This window comes from Dermacentor albipictus, chromosome 3 (assembly GCF_038994185.2).
Source record: "Dermacentor albipictus isolate Rhodes 1998 colony chromosome 3, USDA_Dalb.pri_finalv2, whole genome shotgun sequence".
NCBI classification, from domain to species: domain Eukaryota; kingdom Metazoa; phylum Arthropoda; class Arachnida; order Ixodida; family Ixodidae; genus Dermacentor; species Dermacentor albipictus.
In genome coordinates, this window is record NC_091823.1 from 156249413 (window position 1) to 156264607 (window position 15195).

Here is a 15195-nt window from a genome sequence, read left to right on the forward strand (position 1 = left end):
CACACGCGAGATCGAGCCATGTGTTCAAAGGGGCTGGTTGGTTCATCTTTAGAATAAAAAACAGAAACAGCGCAACACTGTCCTGTGTTTTTTACTCGCTCATCCTGTGTTGCGCTGTTTCTGTTTTTTGTTCTAGAGATTGAGCCACGGCGCATTCGTTGGCTCACCCTCTCACGCTTTCACTCGCACATACAGCATACGGCACGTGGTGACAATTTCATCACCCTTGGTCTTTTTACGGAACCTCACGGCAATGGTATAAATGCACCTGGAGTGTCCATATAATTATATAAGATGTATATATATATATAGATATCTATATAGATATATAGATAGATATACATATAAGATAGGCTATTGCAATAAAAGACTCAAGACGTGTGCGATCAAGAACAGTAGCTGCCCACCTCAGCAGCTTCCCCACAGTGCTCACTTGCTCATCTCATGTGAAAATGCCGGTGTGCACAGAGTTTCCCATTCTGTTACTAGCAAATCTCCCTGGTCGTCGCACGCTGCATTTCACAGCTATCGCCGCCAGTCCTATCGCTGTAAGCATCTCCACCTATCTGTTTCACAGCACATGGGGCATAGTGCAGTTGCAAGTGCACTGCACACTCTTAGTAGGCAGTAACCCAAACGCGCCACTGTTCCCTGCTGCAGGCGATGCAAGCTGAGCCTCATGTTTCACTCTGGCGGTACCATAGGCATCGTATTCCAACGTTGCCCACCAGTTTCCTGTCGTCATCTTAAAACACTACGCAGTAGACGAATGACAGCATGAGTCTTGGGTCGCTTGGGCCCCACCAGCTTGGTGCACGTCAGCATTTCACACTGCAACGATTTGTGCAATGCTTCACTTTACATAGGTGTCAACTACAGCTGAGTCTGTCAAATTTTTTAGTTACTTCGGATCATAGTTTTCCCAGTAAGTTTTTCTAGTGTTCTTTTCCAAAACTTATGAATGAGGTTCCACTGTAATGCTTTTTTGAGTATGGAGTAAGCGCTTGGCCCTGTGGTGTTCTCCAGCCTTGTGTCATGTCTTTTTGTATTATTAAAGATACTCTGTCTAGTCTCTGTCTTTAAAGCCTCTATTTACCACTTGTTACAAATTTGAAATAAACTGGTTTGCATAGGATGAATTGAAAACCAAGACTATTTCTTCCTCTGCTCAAAGCTTACTTCTATGGTTTTGAACATACGTAATTGTTGTTTATTAAGTGATATTACCATGGGAAGATAGGTCACCGAAGCTTTGGCTATTCCAAATATAAAAAATAAACAGCAGTGAATAAGGAACATACAAAAAAAATAAAACAAACCAAAGTAAATAAAGGGGAAAGAAGCAGCAAGAAAAACATAGCAGAGGCACAGAGCACCACTTGGCTCAGGCACAGCTGCGCTTTACAATATAGACCACATTGTATCAGTAGTGAACTTGAGGAACTAGTGCTAGGCAGGTTCCTCAAGGCAGGTTCCTAATGACACACAGGTGGACTACCGCCTGTGTGTCAACAATAGGAGTCAAAGATGACTGGATGGTGCCTATCAACACAATAAACAGTATATCTAGCACATGGCACTGCACCAAGCCTATGGCAATGACCTCAACACGTTCTATACAGATGCCGCGTGCTAGCCTGACATTACAGCTGAAGTGGTATCAGTGACTGACTGGAAGGACCAAAGCAGTATAATTAGCCACAATACGCACTGACAACTGCACGGCAGCTGAAGAATGTACCAGAGCCCCCACCATCAGCGCTCAATACCCAGATAATATATATTCATACAGATTCCCAGCATGCATGCCGAAATTACATGCAAAACTGGATTTCCCCAATGGCTCATAAACTGCTACAGAAGAACCAACACATCCCACTAGTTCACCTAATTTGGGCACCTTAGCATGCATCTCTTCCTGACAATGAGCGTGTTCATGCGACAGCTCGAGGCCTCATACTCCGGGTGCCGGTGGAAGGCTAGGCCAACCCAGACAAGGTGTAAAAGATACGACTTGCATACAGGCATATACTACAATACTACAGACTATCACGTAAAATGTTCCCTGCACAACACGTGAAACTAAACCGTGCACATGCAGCCGCTTGGCGCCAGCTCCAAACTAATACGTTCCCCAGCCTTGCTTTCCGCCACACTTTTTACCCTACCCAGTACCCTGACAAATGTCCCTTCTGTGAAGGACACTCAAACCTTCACCATTCTACATGGGAATGCTCCAAACCACCCGGCCTTCCTAGAGTACCTAACACCTCCCCATCCCAATGGAAAGCCACTCTTTCCTGCACAGCCTAGGACCACCAGTGGTACCTTATTGACCGGGCCACCTGGATAGCAGCAGCAAATGGGGCCCTGGACTGAGGGCTCCACCCTCTTTGACTTCATTACAAAACAACAAATAGCGTTTTCTACTACTACTACTACTACTACCACCAGTGCAGGATTTTCTTACTACCGTGCTTACTCGATTCTACGAACCCCCTTTTTTCCACGATCACGATGCCCAAAGTGAGGGGGGGTGCTTAGATTCAAAAATCTAGAATGATCCCCCCTCCCTTTTTTCACTGTGACGCCATGACGATACAGGTGCGAGAAATAACATTTTATTTTGCAAACATTCAAAAGAAAAATCGGTGCAGAAAGTGAACCCACTGCTTCTGTCGGATGCTCAGTTACTATCACTGCCACTCGAGTTCGTTGCACCGCTTGAACCGCTGCTCTCGGTATCCCACAGCAGGTCGTCTTCCGTTCCATCGAAGTGGTTTGCGATTTTCATTTTATTTCGAGCACTTAAGATTTAACCACAACGTCCACTTGGACCCGCTTCCACACGTCCGAAATTCATTTTGCCATGGTTGATGGGGACGCTTTCTGCAGCTTTCGCCGTACAGCCGTACAGTCCGGCTGTATGGCATACTCGAGCCGCAGACGCTATGCCACCTCGGGACTCCGACTGCTCTGGCTCGATGACAAGAGTTAGCAAGCGCACTTGGCGGCCTTGGCTACATGCTCTTCCTAGTAAACAGGGGGGTGCTTAGATTCGCATGCAAACTTTTTTCCCAATTTTCTCACGAAAATAGAGGGGGGTGCTTATAATCGGGGGGTACTTAGAGTCGCGAAAATACCGTATAAGCACCAGACAATGTTGCATTGCATTTAAAGCCTAGCCATATCTGACATTCAATGGTACCAACCATTAACATCACCTGCGGCCCTGTGGAAAATTTCCTTGTTTTGGCATTGAAAACCTATTGGTTATGCGAGAAAGCTGCTCCGAGAAACACCTTTCTGTCCTGAAGATCTAAGTTTTTAACTCTGCCCCACTACACATTGTGGGGTTCTCACACCCACTCTTCGGACAAAGGAAGGAAAACACAGTAGTGCAAACAATCACAAGAGCATTTATTGCACCTTTCATAGATCAATGCCTGCTAGCCGAGTTGCTATCCACAAAACATGCCGATGGGCGCGCGACAAATCTAGAAGTCCGACTAACCGCGGCGACCGGATAACGAGCGAATATTTTCGCCCCATGCTGGATTTCAACGGCTGATCGTTCGCGCGTACGGTCACGCGAACGGTGGCGCGTTCGAAGGCGGCCACGCGAGACGGTCTCGCAGAAGCATGGATCGACGCACGCGCGGGACGTCCGCCGCGTTCGCCGGCCCGCCGCCCAAGAGCAAGCGTGTTCTCCCTTGCGCCCAAGCAACCCCGCCGCAGCGCAACACTCGCGCCATCTCTCGTACTGCGCTTCAACCACTCCGACCGCCGCGGGCGCCAGGCCACGCGGCGAAGCCGCACTGCAGGAGATGGAGCCATGCGGGAAAACAAGATCTCAGGGGAACGCGTGAGAGTCGCGCATCCTTACATCCCCCCACCCTTAAATCACTACATATTCCGGCGAAACATGTTGCACGGTCTAACATCAACCCGTGCTTCACGAACAAGATGGTACATGCAACAGTGGCCGCGCCGAGGAAATGTCCACATGCTGTCCATAGCATGCGAGCCGACATTGTCCCTGGGTACACCGCCGGCGTCCGCTGGTCACAGCAGCAGCTCTGCAGACTCGACGGCACGATTGCAGGCCAGGAGTCCAGAAACGGCGACGCAGTAGCCGGCACGAGCAAGCGTCGCTCGCGCCGACGTGCCCTGCTGGCGAGAGCCGCGGTAGCTGTCGATGACCTCCGGCTCTTTTCTCCGCCGCCGAGGGTTTCGAACTGGATACAGGCGGCCGCCGAAGCCGCTGCGCCGAACTGGCCACAGCATCACCATCGCTCGAGGTGGCTCGATCGTAGTCCGCGGCAGCAGCGCAGACGATGTGCAGGTGACAGCAAACCAGGCGTGACTCCACTCACGCTGCGTACACTCAACACACTCAGCAAACACTAACGTAGTGCAAGGGAGACGAAGTCTGCATGCGCATCGCCCACGTGGTACGATGTTCAACTCGGCTAGCAAAAGATCGGGCAGCTACTCAGATGCTAAGTTCACGTGAACGAAGCTCGCTTCCTTGAGTCGAACGAGTGATTTCAATTCGTGCGAGGCTAACTTGAATGAGGGAAGCTAAGTGCAACGCCTCAACGCCACGGTCCCTCAGGTTGTGTCCCTCCACGTGCGACAGGCAGCTTCGTAAAGCCTTAGGCCTAAAGCGTCGCTATCCTGACAACTGGCATCCAAAAAACAACACCCAAAATGGGCACAAAACAGGCAGCTGCGAGGGGACGTCAGCTCTGTGAGGTGGTCCTACCCCGCTTCCCAGGTGAAAATATTCAACTGGAATCCAACTGGTTCCAACTGGTATTGACTGGGACCAACTGGTTCCAGTAGGAAACCAACTGGTCCCAGTTACAGGTCAACTGGTCCCAGTTAGAAACCAACTGGGATGCAACTGGTTCCAGTTGGGATCCAACTGCAACTGGTTCCAGTTGGGACCCAACTGGAACCATCTCCAGTTGTACTGGAAGCAAATGGTCCTAGTTGGGATGCAACTGGAATGCAACTGGAACCATTACGAGTTGTACTGGAAGGAAATGGTCCCAGTTGGGATACAACTGGAACCTGAACCAGCTGTACTGGAAGCAAGTGGTTCCATTTGGATTCCAACTGGAACTTGGACGAGTTGTACAGTAGCAACTAGAAGTAGTTGGGACCTGTACTCGTACAACTGTTAACATAAAAAAGTTGAGTTAAGCGATATAATGCTGCAACGAGTGCGACATTAGAAATGGGTTTTATCCTACACAAGATTTATTTGTATGGTTAACTGAATCATGCAGGATACTGTTGCGTAAATGTGGAGCACATTGCCTTGACACGTACGCGTGCTTTAGTTTCAGCGCACTAAATTTGTGAATGTTTTCCCTAATCTTTAGTTGTCCAATGAGGCATTGGTTCGTCTCATGACATTACCGCTGCATGCCTGACCGACACCGCGGTGTTATGGTAATGTTGCACCAACTTTGTGCCGCTGACGTCGTTGCCTAGCTAAGCGCTAGTGAGCTGTTTGGCATTTGGTGGAAACAACTGGTGTTTACAGCACGGCGATTACTTCCCTATGACAAAGAAAACGAAAAAAAAAGAAAAGAAAATGCTCCGCAGCCCCCAGAGCTATGGCATCCATGATACACTCTTCCACACGGTGAAAGAATATTAAGATGCTTACACCGACTGTGCTCTACCATGACACAACAACCGCCATTTTGAAAAAAAAAAACGTTAGTTGCGTATCTTCTCATGATCGGCTGAAACCTCTATGGCTCAAACAATAATAATGACATAGCAATAAATTTAAATTATGTCAAATAAAGGTGAAATAAAATTGTTACCTCACAAGATAGCGTAATATTTATTAATAGCGAGAAACTTCATCACAAATACGAAACTGTGGAAACGTGCGGAGAAATTCGGCAGCCATATTAACAGCAAGCTATTCGAGCGAGGCATGGAGCGAGGCGTGCACAGTTGTGAAGATTTTTTTTAGAGGAACCTGTGGTGTCATTGCCTGCGTAACCTCATTTAAGTAGTATTAGTGTTGGACATTTTCACCTTTGGAAGACGGCATGATTACAGGCCAACGGATGGCACCTGTTTTTAACACCCACTACGCGGCTTTGTGGACCCATCGTGTGTGGATTGACGTGCGCACTTTTCCCTGCTCTTGATTCTGCCATTTGGAGGTAATTATATATTGAACTTATTTATGTTTCGAGTGCAAGTGGTTCTTTATCACAAATGTGTCAATACTGCAGCACATTGTCGTTGACTCGAGTGTTCTACTACGTGACGTTTGTACACATCAACGCTTGCGAGCTTGGTGCTTGTTTTTGAGCCCCATTATCTGCGAGTCAAACGCGTCGGGTTTTTTTTTTTTCACGTAACTTGCCGAAGGTTCCGGCGTAGACGATGGTGCCCGCATTACTTCCAGAAAGTACTACACAATTGGTGTCGCGCATACAATCCGATTACTCTAGGTTAGGCGCTAACATATATACACAACAAATAGAATCAACGATAACATCCGAGTAAGTTACAGCCATGCAGGTGCGTCTTGCGCAGAGCGATAAACTTATGTGGTAAAACCGAGAAAACCGAGAAAAGTTCACGTGTCAATACGAATCAGTGTCGTGCAAGACTTGTGCTTTGAATAGCACATAGAAGTATTAAGCGTATACTGGCGCGCACATGTAGCTCTGCCTAACGTGCAACAGAAGCGCATACACTACTGATACACATGTCTGTAGGATGTATAAGTAGAATTGCTTGTATGAAGTGGTTGCCTTTTTACTGAATGCATATAAATATTTCTTTCAGATGGTGATGTGCAAGAGTTTCGAAATGTGTAAACGTGTGCAAGGTCATCAAGGGAGCATTCAAGACGTTTCATCGCTAAACACAAGCTCAAGTGTTCTAATAAATGTCAAATTTCAACACCCAGCTGCTTCGGCTGCATAAAGTTCACTGAACAGGCTGGTTCTTTGCGACACGCGATGGCAAACACAAAAAGCATACAAGCTATGGCCAGCTTGAATCCCATTTGTATGTAAAAATTTACCAGTGGTTCCTGCTGGCCATGGCTCACTATCCCTATTGCACAATCGATGCCAGTTGTGATAGGAACTGGAACCTGTTGCAATGTGGACCAACTGGGACCAGTTGCAATGGGAACCAACTGGGACCAGTTGCAACGGGGATCAACTGGGACCAGTTGCAGTGGGGACCAACTGGGAATTGTTCCATAAACCAGTTGAACTGGAACCAGTTGCATTCCCAGTTGAAAATTTTCACCTGGATGGTGCACACAGCATCCGTGTTGACGGCGCCCACCGTCCCAGATGGTGTCGGAGCGTCCGGTGCCAGGCCGCAATACCAGTCAGCCTGTAGTGGCACCCGTGGCCCGCGGTCACCCGGCTCCCAGAGCCGTGACATCAGAGTCAAAGGGATAGAAGAAGCTATTTACATAAGAAATTCGGACCACCCACGAGGCTTCCGTACTCACTCGCTTCAGGCTTGCCAATGCTCCGCGGGCGCTAAGCCTCGCTCTCCCAGGATGCAGACCACGTGGCTCTCGTACCAACGAATGTCATTAAAAAAAAACACTTGCGAAAAGGCTTAGCATGTTGACATGTTCAAACACACTACAGCCACCGCGCCTCGCTCAAGAAAGCACGCCGCCGACGCTAGCGATCAAAATCCACGCTAGGCCTACGCTTCGGTTCAAACAAAGGTCTCGAACGAAGCAAAACTGTTAAAACTACCGTCCGATGCCCCAAGAGGTCCACGTTGGGCAGCCAGATGTGGGGTTCTCACACCCGCTCTTGGGACAAAGGAACGACAACACAGTAGTGCAAACAATCACAAGGACATTTATTGCACCTTTCATAGATCAATGCCTGCTAGCCGAGTTGCTATCCACAAAGCATGCCGATGGGCGCGCGACAAATCTAGAAGTCCGACTAACCGCGGCAACCGGATAACGAGTGAATATGTTCGCCCCATGCTGGATCCCGATGGCTGGTCGTTCGCGCGTACGGTCACGTGAACGGCGGCGCGTTCGAAGGCGGTTACGCGAGATGGTCTCGCAGAAGCATGGATTGACGAACGCGCGGGACGTCCGCCGCGCTCGCCGGCCCGCCGCTCAAGAGCAAGCATGTTCTCCCTTGCGCCCAAGCAACCCCGCCGCAGCACAACACTCGCGCCATCTCTCGTACAGCGCTTCAACCACTCCGACCGCTGCGGGCGCCAGGCCACGCGGCGAAGCCGCACTGCAGGAGATGGAGCAATGCGGGAAAACAAGATCTCAGGGGACGCGTGAGAGTCGCGCATCCCCACAACATATATAAAGATGACAGTTTGAAATATTGAACCACTTATACAGTAGTAGCATCTTGTTAATTCGAAGTTCAAGGGGACTGGAAATTTATTTGAATAAAACAGAGTTTGAACCAAGGAGACCCCTTTAAGTATAGCACCCAATCAATTGTACCGTACTGCACACAAAACCAAAACTGTCACTGGGCCCACCTTGAAAGTCTTATCTGTCCTACATCAGCATGCAACGACATGTGCCGGCAGACACCTAGGTTCTTTACAAATTCCAAGTGTGATAAGATCACACCACGCATGCCCTTTGCAGTGGGTGCGAGGGAGAAGGTGGGAGGGTGAGCCGAGAAGGATGGTTGCTTGATCTGCACCATCCTACTACGTGCCCAATGTTGGAGATGACATGATCAAACGCGCAGTAATGTGATCAAGTGCACGCTAAGAGAGAGAGAGGGGGGGGCCAGGAGACGGCATGCGGTAATGTGATCAAAGTGCATGCTGGGAATGAGGGGGGAGTGTCGTATTTGGTACGGTCTCCTTCCTGCTCCTTTTAAGCCGGATGGGAAAGGAGGGCGCTCATCACGGCTCTTCTTGCTCCCGTTAGGCCTTGGCTTCCCGCACATCTTTCCTCACGGTAGCTAGTGATGCATCCACCTTCCCCTTTGGACTAAAAAGCAGCCCATGGGATTGAGAAATTTTGTTAAAAATAACTGTTGCATAGTTCTTGGAGTTTCAATTTGTGAGAGTTTCTTCTCTGTTCAAACACAGGACTTCATCGGGACCAACAGAGCGGTTCAGATTATCCATCCATTCGAATTAAAGGACTTCGAATTATTGGGGTTTCACTAAATAGCCAATGTCACAACGCTTTAGGCCATGGCAAGTAACCCTGCAGATAATTCGAATAACAGTGTGGCTCCTTTCTTTTTTTATGCTATGTGTGAAACAGTACAACTGCCAGATTCCTGTTTTCCCTAGTTGAACTACTCAGACAATGGCACGCAAACTGCATGCAGTCATTTATAGCTTACTGTCTGTACATGGAGCTACTCTCTTTGCTATATGCATAACTTCGCCTATTAACGAACTGTCCACATTTGGGCCAATAGCGGACATTCGGCACGGCAACTGTGATATCACAAGCATAAGAATCAGATACCTAAAAAAATTAAACTCGGGGTTTTTACAAACCAAACCCACGGTCTGGTTATTAGGCACACCATATTGAGGGGGTGTCATGAAAGTGCCATGCTCGAGTCCACTCATCTGGGGAACGATGTACACCCCTGTCCATACCCAAGGCAACCATGTAACACTTTCCGCACACTGCCCGCAATTCCCGAGATAATTCACTAACATGATACATCTGTAGAGAATCTGTGCCATCCGCACAAAAGTTGGTTGGACTAAAATTTTATGGTTAGATTTGTTCTTAAACAACAGGATGGTGTGACAAGACTTATCTGTCAGTGTTGCTTGTGTTTTTTTTGTTTTCTGACATGGCAAACCAGTGCAAAGAGTCCGTGTACTTTTTTTACATGCCCATGCGTTCAGAGCACTACAATAGTGATTACGAGATATGTTTCCTCAAGTGACAATGACAGCGATGAAGAGGACATGTTGTTCGTGAAACCCTAATTGTCCTAATTACTATAAACCTAAACTTTTGTTTGAATTTTCAGGCTAAAAAAACTTTGGAATGTTTCAGCAACACATCATCCATAAAAAAGATTTAAATTTAAAGCCTGCCAACTGATAATGTGTTACCTTGATATAAATAGGATTTCTTGCACTTTGGAAAAAAACTTCCGGCACACGGCGAGTGGAGACAGCATAAGCCGTGCATCTGCACACCTTTTACTGTGCGAGTAGCCGCGGCCCAAGCAGATGAGGATTATAATCACTTGGTAAATGCTAGTGCAGCTCCCGATAGAGTTTCTCACAATATTACCTAGAGGGAAAACTGGAACTGCAATCCTGTTGTCTACATGAGAATGATGAAATGTGGTGAGTACGACACGTTGAAGCCACGCCTGGCTAGCATCCTTCCGTCTGTCACAATAGTTCACTTTCTGCTAAAACTGCATGAAAAGAGCTGTTTTTTCGTTAATACAATCACACAAGAGCATTTCTTATCCAACTGTGATAACTTGTGCTTGGACGTATAACTATACGAAATGTAATATGTTCTAGCGGGCCACTAAAGTTGGAGAGCATATGTCAAGGTGTGCACTCATTGTGTGACAGCTTGTAATCTGTTTTTTCCTCACTTGCTTATGCACTTGTAGGTGAGTAAACATTATGGAAAGATGTAACACGAGTGAATGAAAACCTTTCATGAATATTTTGTTCTAAAAAATCTTTATCTGTGCAGCCATGATTGTGGGTTAGGCACGGTGTAAGAATATTACGAGAGGTGTGCGAATGGCGGCGCCTCGCCATGCTGAGGGCACGCTGACAACTTGCGTGCGCTTCTGCCATCCACCGAGTGATGGCGCTTTATGTTCAGGGGCCGCCAACTCATTCTAAAGGGTGAAGCCTCATTGGCATCACATCATCGTTTGCGTTCATCGCACGCAGTTGCGAGCACTTCTATGCTTTGCGCTGGTATACGTGTGTTGCTTTTGCACGGTTTCTTGCACATCGCCCATTTATTTCTCACTATGATGATAGAAACAAGCATGAACGAGACCGAACCAACCAAACAAGTGCGAGTGGCACGAGCAGACGATCGTACGAAACGAGCAGTCGGGTGGATCCACATAACACCACTTTCCCTCGCACACGTCACTAAGGGGCCGCTCTCATTGGTCTCCACCTATCGTGGCTCACGTCTTCCACCTCCCGCTCTGCGTTCGCTCTTTCATCTTTCGCTGTGTTCATTCGCATGTGGCTCCTACACGATATGCGCCATTTTACAGAGACTGCCTCAAGCACACGCAAAATCGGTATGCTGGAGCGGGCACCGTTCACACACCTCTCATAATATTCTTACGCTGCCGTGGTTTTAGGCCAAGTCCCGTTTTAAACCAAGCCTCACACACCCACGTCTTGGCAGTGCCATAATGGCACACTGCCCATTAGGAAATCTGCATAGACCACATTTCCATCTAGATAATATTGCAAAAAACTCTATAGGGCTCCCTAAGCTGCAGCATTTTGTGAGTCCTCGACACAAGCAACATGTGCCTATTCAGTTCGCCACTGTGCTCTGGACAGATGAAACACAGTCCAATCAGTTAAAGTTAAGCTGACACGTTATGCTCCTTTTCCTTTTTGTACTGTCACACGACTGAAGTACTATGAGAGAAGTGCACGCAGGGAGGTAGGCCCACTGACTTGGGTGCAACATGCGAGTTTGGTGCCAGCAGGACCAGGGAGTCGATCTTGGGGCAATCACCGTCCTCCAGAAGCAGCCGGAGGCTCGGGTAGATGGATGCACTGTGGGAAACTAGCGTGTCGATCCTGCAACAAGGAAATTCAGGAACACGTGTCGGTGAAAAGCGATAAGGCTGCTGAATCAAGCGACCAACTATAATTCCCTTGCACATTAAACATGACATTTCCGACTTCTCACTTTTTTGCGTTATATGAAGATCCTCTAGCTTAAGGTCACTGAAAAGACACTGGGAAGCCTCAAAGCACCCTAAATAATTTACCCAAAAGAAGCTTCAGTATTGCATCCCAGGAGGTGTGTGTGTTTCCTGACGAACGAGGCAGCCACGTGGAAGCAGGACATGACGCGGTTTTGGCAATCACTTCAACTCATTCGTTACGCTGCTACTCACTGCACAGCCTGATGTAGCCGCACGAAAGATGACCGAGCAAGCTGCAACATTTCTCTTCCGCAGCAAACAATAGTCAACCCGGCTCCAACTTGAAGTTTGTACTTTATTTACTTGACGCTATTGTGTAGAGTGAAGGGAGAGGACTTGAGCGAGAAAACAACACACAACACCTAGGCACACGTGTCATGTGTTTTCTCGCTCAAGTCCTGTCTCTTTGTCGCTCTGCGCAACAATGTTAAGTATGTCGAACCAACTAGCCCACTGCGTAATTTTCCTGAAGTACTTTATTTATTCATTTGTTTGTTTCTTTATCAATAGTGTCAGCCTTTCTCAGGCTCTTAGTGGTTGTGGGTCACAGGACGAGTATTGGAGCAATAATTATTACAGCAATCAAAAAAAAGAACACGTTATCAACTGTGTAAGAAGGAACGATTAAGCAGCAAACCACTCCGACCACAGTAATGATAAACAGCACAGTAATGATCAATATGCTGTACAAAAATGATACAAATAATTTCTAATAGAAATGACTGCTTTTAATAAAGTCTAAACTTTGCTTCCCCAATGATGACATAACACTAACAATTAAGCAATGAACCTTACATATACAGCAATGATGACAAAACACCAAGCACAATATACAATGTCATCCAATTGAAAAAATTTCGAGGGGCTGTCTATTCCATGTCGCCACAGATGCTGGAAAAAAAACCTATATGAGCTAAAAGTCATGGGGCCTGATAGAGGCTCCTGTTGACATTTGAGATGCAGGTGTGCTTCCATTTCATATAGGCCACTTCATACACTTTCTGCAGACATTTCGGTACATACCTTTAACATGCACATCACCCACAGAGATCACCCACATGAAACTGCAGACACATCTTAAATGCCACACAAAACAATGCCCATGCTTGAAACTTGCAACAAGAGCTTATTTTCCATCACAATTACAGCTCCAGAAGAGGAAAATTGCTTACTCGTAGGAGATGTTCTGATTTGGTTTTATGTGTTTTTTGTAGGTGTTTACATATGACTGAGAATGAAGTGTCGTCATACATTCCTTTTTAGCAATGTTTACAGAATTGCGATAAAGCATAAAGAGTGACAGTTTCACCCATAAGACAAAGCTTTGATCCAGTCACAGTGGCTCTTCGCATGTCCTGCACCCATTTTTCATGTCCGTGTCTGCTAATGCAAATACTATTTCGCAAATCATTGATAGTGATAGCAAAATATTAGACAATTTACACAATGTATGGTTCCTAGTTTTAGAGGCCACACAAATTTCAGTGAACATTTGTGTGCAAACTAAGCAAGCATAGCAGCATGCGTACACATAAAATATAAACAGATCTCACTTGCTGACTACGAGCCCTCACTCAATGTTGAAGGCCATCACAGCAGATGGCCTTCAAAATATTGTGTATGTTGAAGGCCGAGCATTATGCAATCAGCCATTTACGTGATCAAGCCTGCAGTGGCCTACAGCCAAGCATGGGACGCATCTATGCGCTCAATGGCTGATTGCATAATGCTCGGCCTTCAACATACACTATATTTTGAAGGCCATCATAGCAGATGGCCTTCAACATATGGTGTATGTTAAAGGCCGAGCATTATGCAATCAGCCATTGAGCGCATAGATGCATCCCATGCTTGGCTGTAGGCCACTGCAGGCTTGATCACGTAACCTTTAACAATGGGTATGCAGGAAACGGGGCACATCAAGCTACCATCCTACTGGGCTTCACACCCACAGCCCATCACGTGATGCATGCATCACCAGCATGCAGTGTGCGGGCCACTCATTTTCTTCGCATTTGGACTTTGTGCGGAACAGGATGGCAGCAACAAAAGCAGTGGCCTAGTGCTGTCCATGTCATTGTGCAATCATGTTAGACCAACCCAGCCAAGCTTCGACCCTTACATTCCCTGAATTTACAAAAGCCATCATTACAATTGCAGCTTTAGCCCTTTTCTCCTCAGCCACCACTGAAGTGACACCTAGGGGAGAGCAGTGTGATTTGCAATCACAGCCATGGGCTTCCGAGACCCCTGCTGTGAAGCTACACATCGCACCCTATATTTTCGAAGCAACATCACAAGTATAGCTGCGCCAAACTATGTAGTGCTTCAAGAGCTGGTATTATATTCGTAGTGTCCCACTTGGCAGAGCCTGAGTTAAGTCCTGGACACACCAAGATTCTTTTATTCACTATGTGGTTGACATCTCCACCTTACTTGTATTTTGATAAAGACTAAGTTGTGGGATTCACATACATACACACATAAGCTTAACACAAGAATTCACAATAATAACATACATGAAAATGTACACATAGGGCATAAATAAAGGCTAGGTCACAATTCTTTATGGTAGGCAGTGAATATTTATCTAAATTACAAACGCCGACTGCCAGATATTTTCTGCATTATAATGGGGCAGGCCATTCCAGTCTGTAGCATTAAAAAATAAAGACAAAGAGGCTGGAAAAGTTACCAAATATGAGGTTGGGTGAAGGATTAGCAGTGTTTGCCCTGTGCAATACATACGAGCCTGCAGGTGGGAGAAACATATACAAAGCACAAATAAGTTGACCAAGTTAAAAATTAAACAGAATTAAGCTGCTGATATGGCAGCAGGATGCAATACATAGGTTGGATTGCTTTAAAAGATGAAATGCTAATGTTATATGAGTATGAGGAATTAATAAATTTGATTGTACAGTTGTGGTCGGTTTCAAGCATTTAATTTTTATTCCATTATGTTTTATATGCATACTCCAAACGGATCCATATCCAAGTTTGGGTTGTATGAATGTACTGTAGGTGAGCTGCTTAACATGATGAGGAGCTTGATGTAGATAATGTTTCAAAATGCCTATAAGCGTATCTTATCCAGGTAATGTATCCAGGTAAAATATCCAGGTAATGTGCATTAACAGGCCCTCTGCTGTAAAGAATGAAAGAGGAGAACCTCTGTGAAGTGGTCTCAAAATTTTTTGAAAGTGGTACATATACTGAGGTGATACTTGCACCTCATGAATTTACTGAATGAGAAGCT

General features: G+C 46.5%; 1 protein-coding gene across 1 annotated transcript in view; it reads right to left on the reverse strand.

The window, feature by feature from the left end:
- Positions 1–15195, reverse strand: part of LOC135920591 (uncharacterized) — a 47845-nt gene that overhangs the window by 11316 nt on the left and 21334 nt on the right. Inside the window, exon 5 of the mRNA XM_065454910.2 lies at positions 11680–11805. Within this exon, the coding sequence (XP_065310982.2) occupies positions 11680–11805 (126 nt within the window). The remainder of the gene's footprint in view (positions 1–11679; positions 11806–15195) is intronic.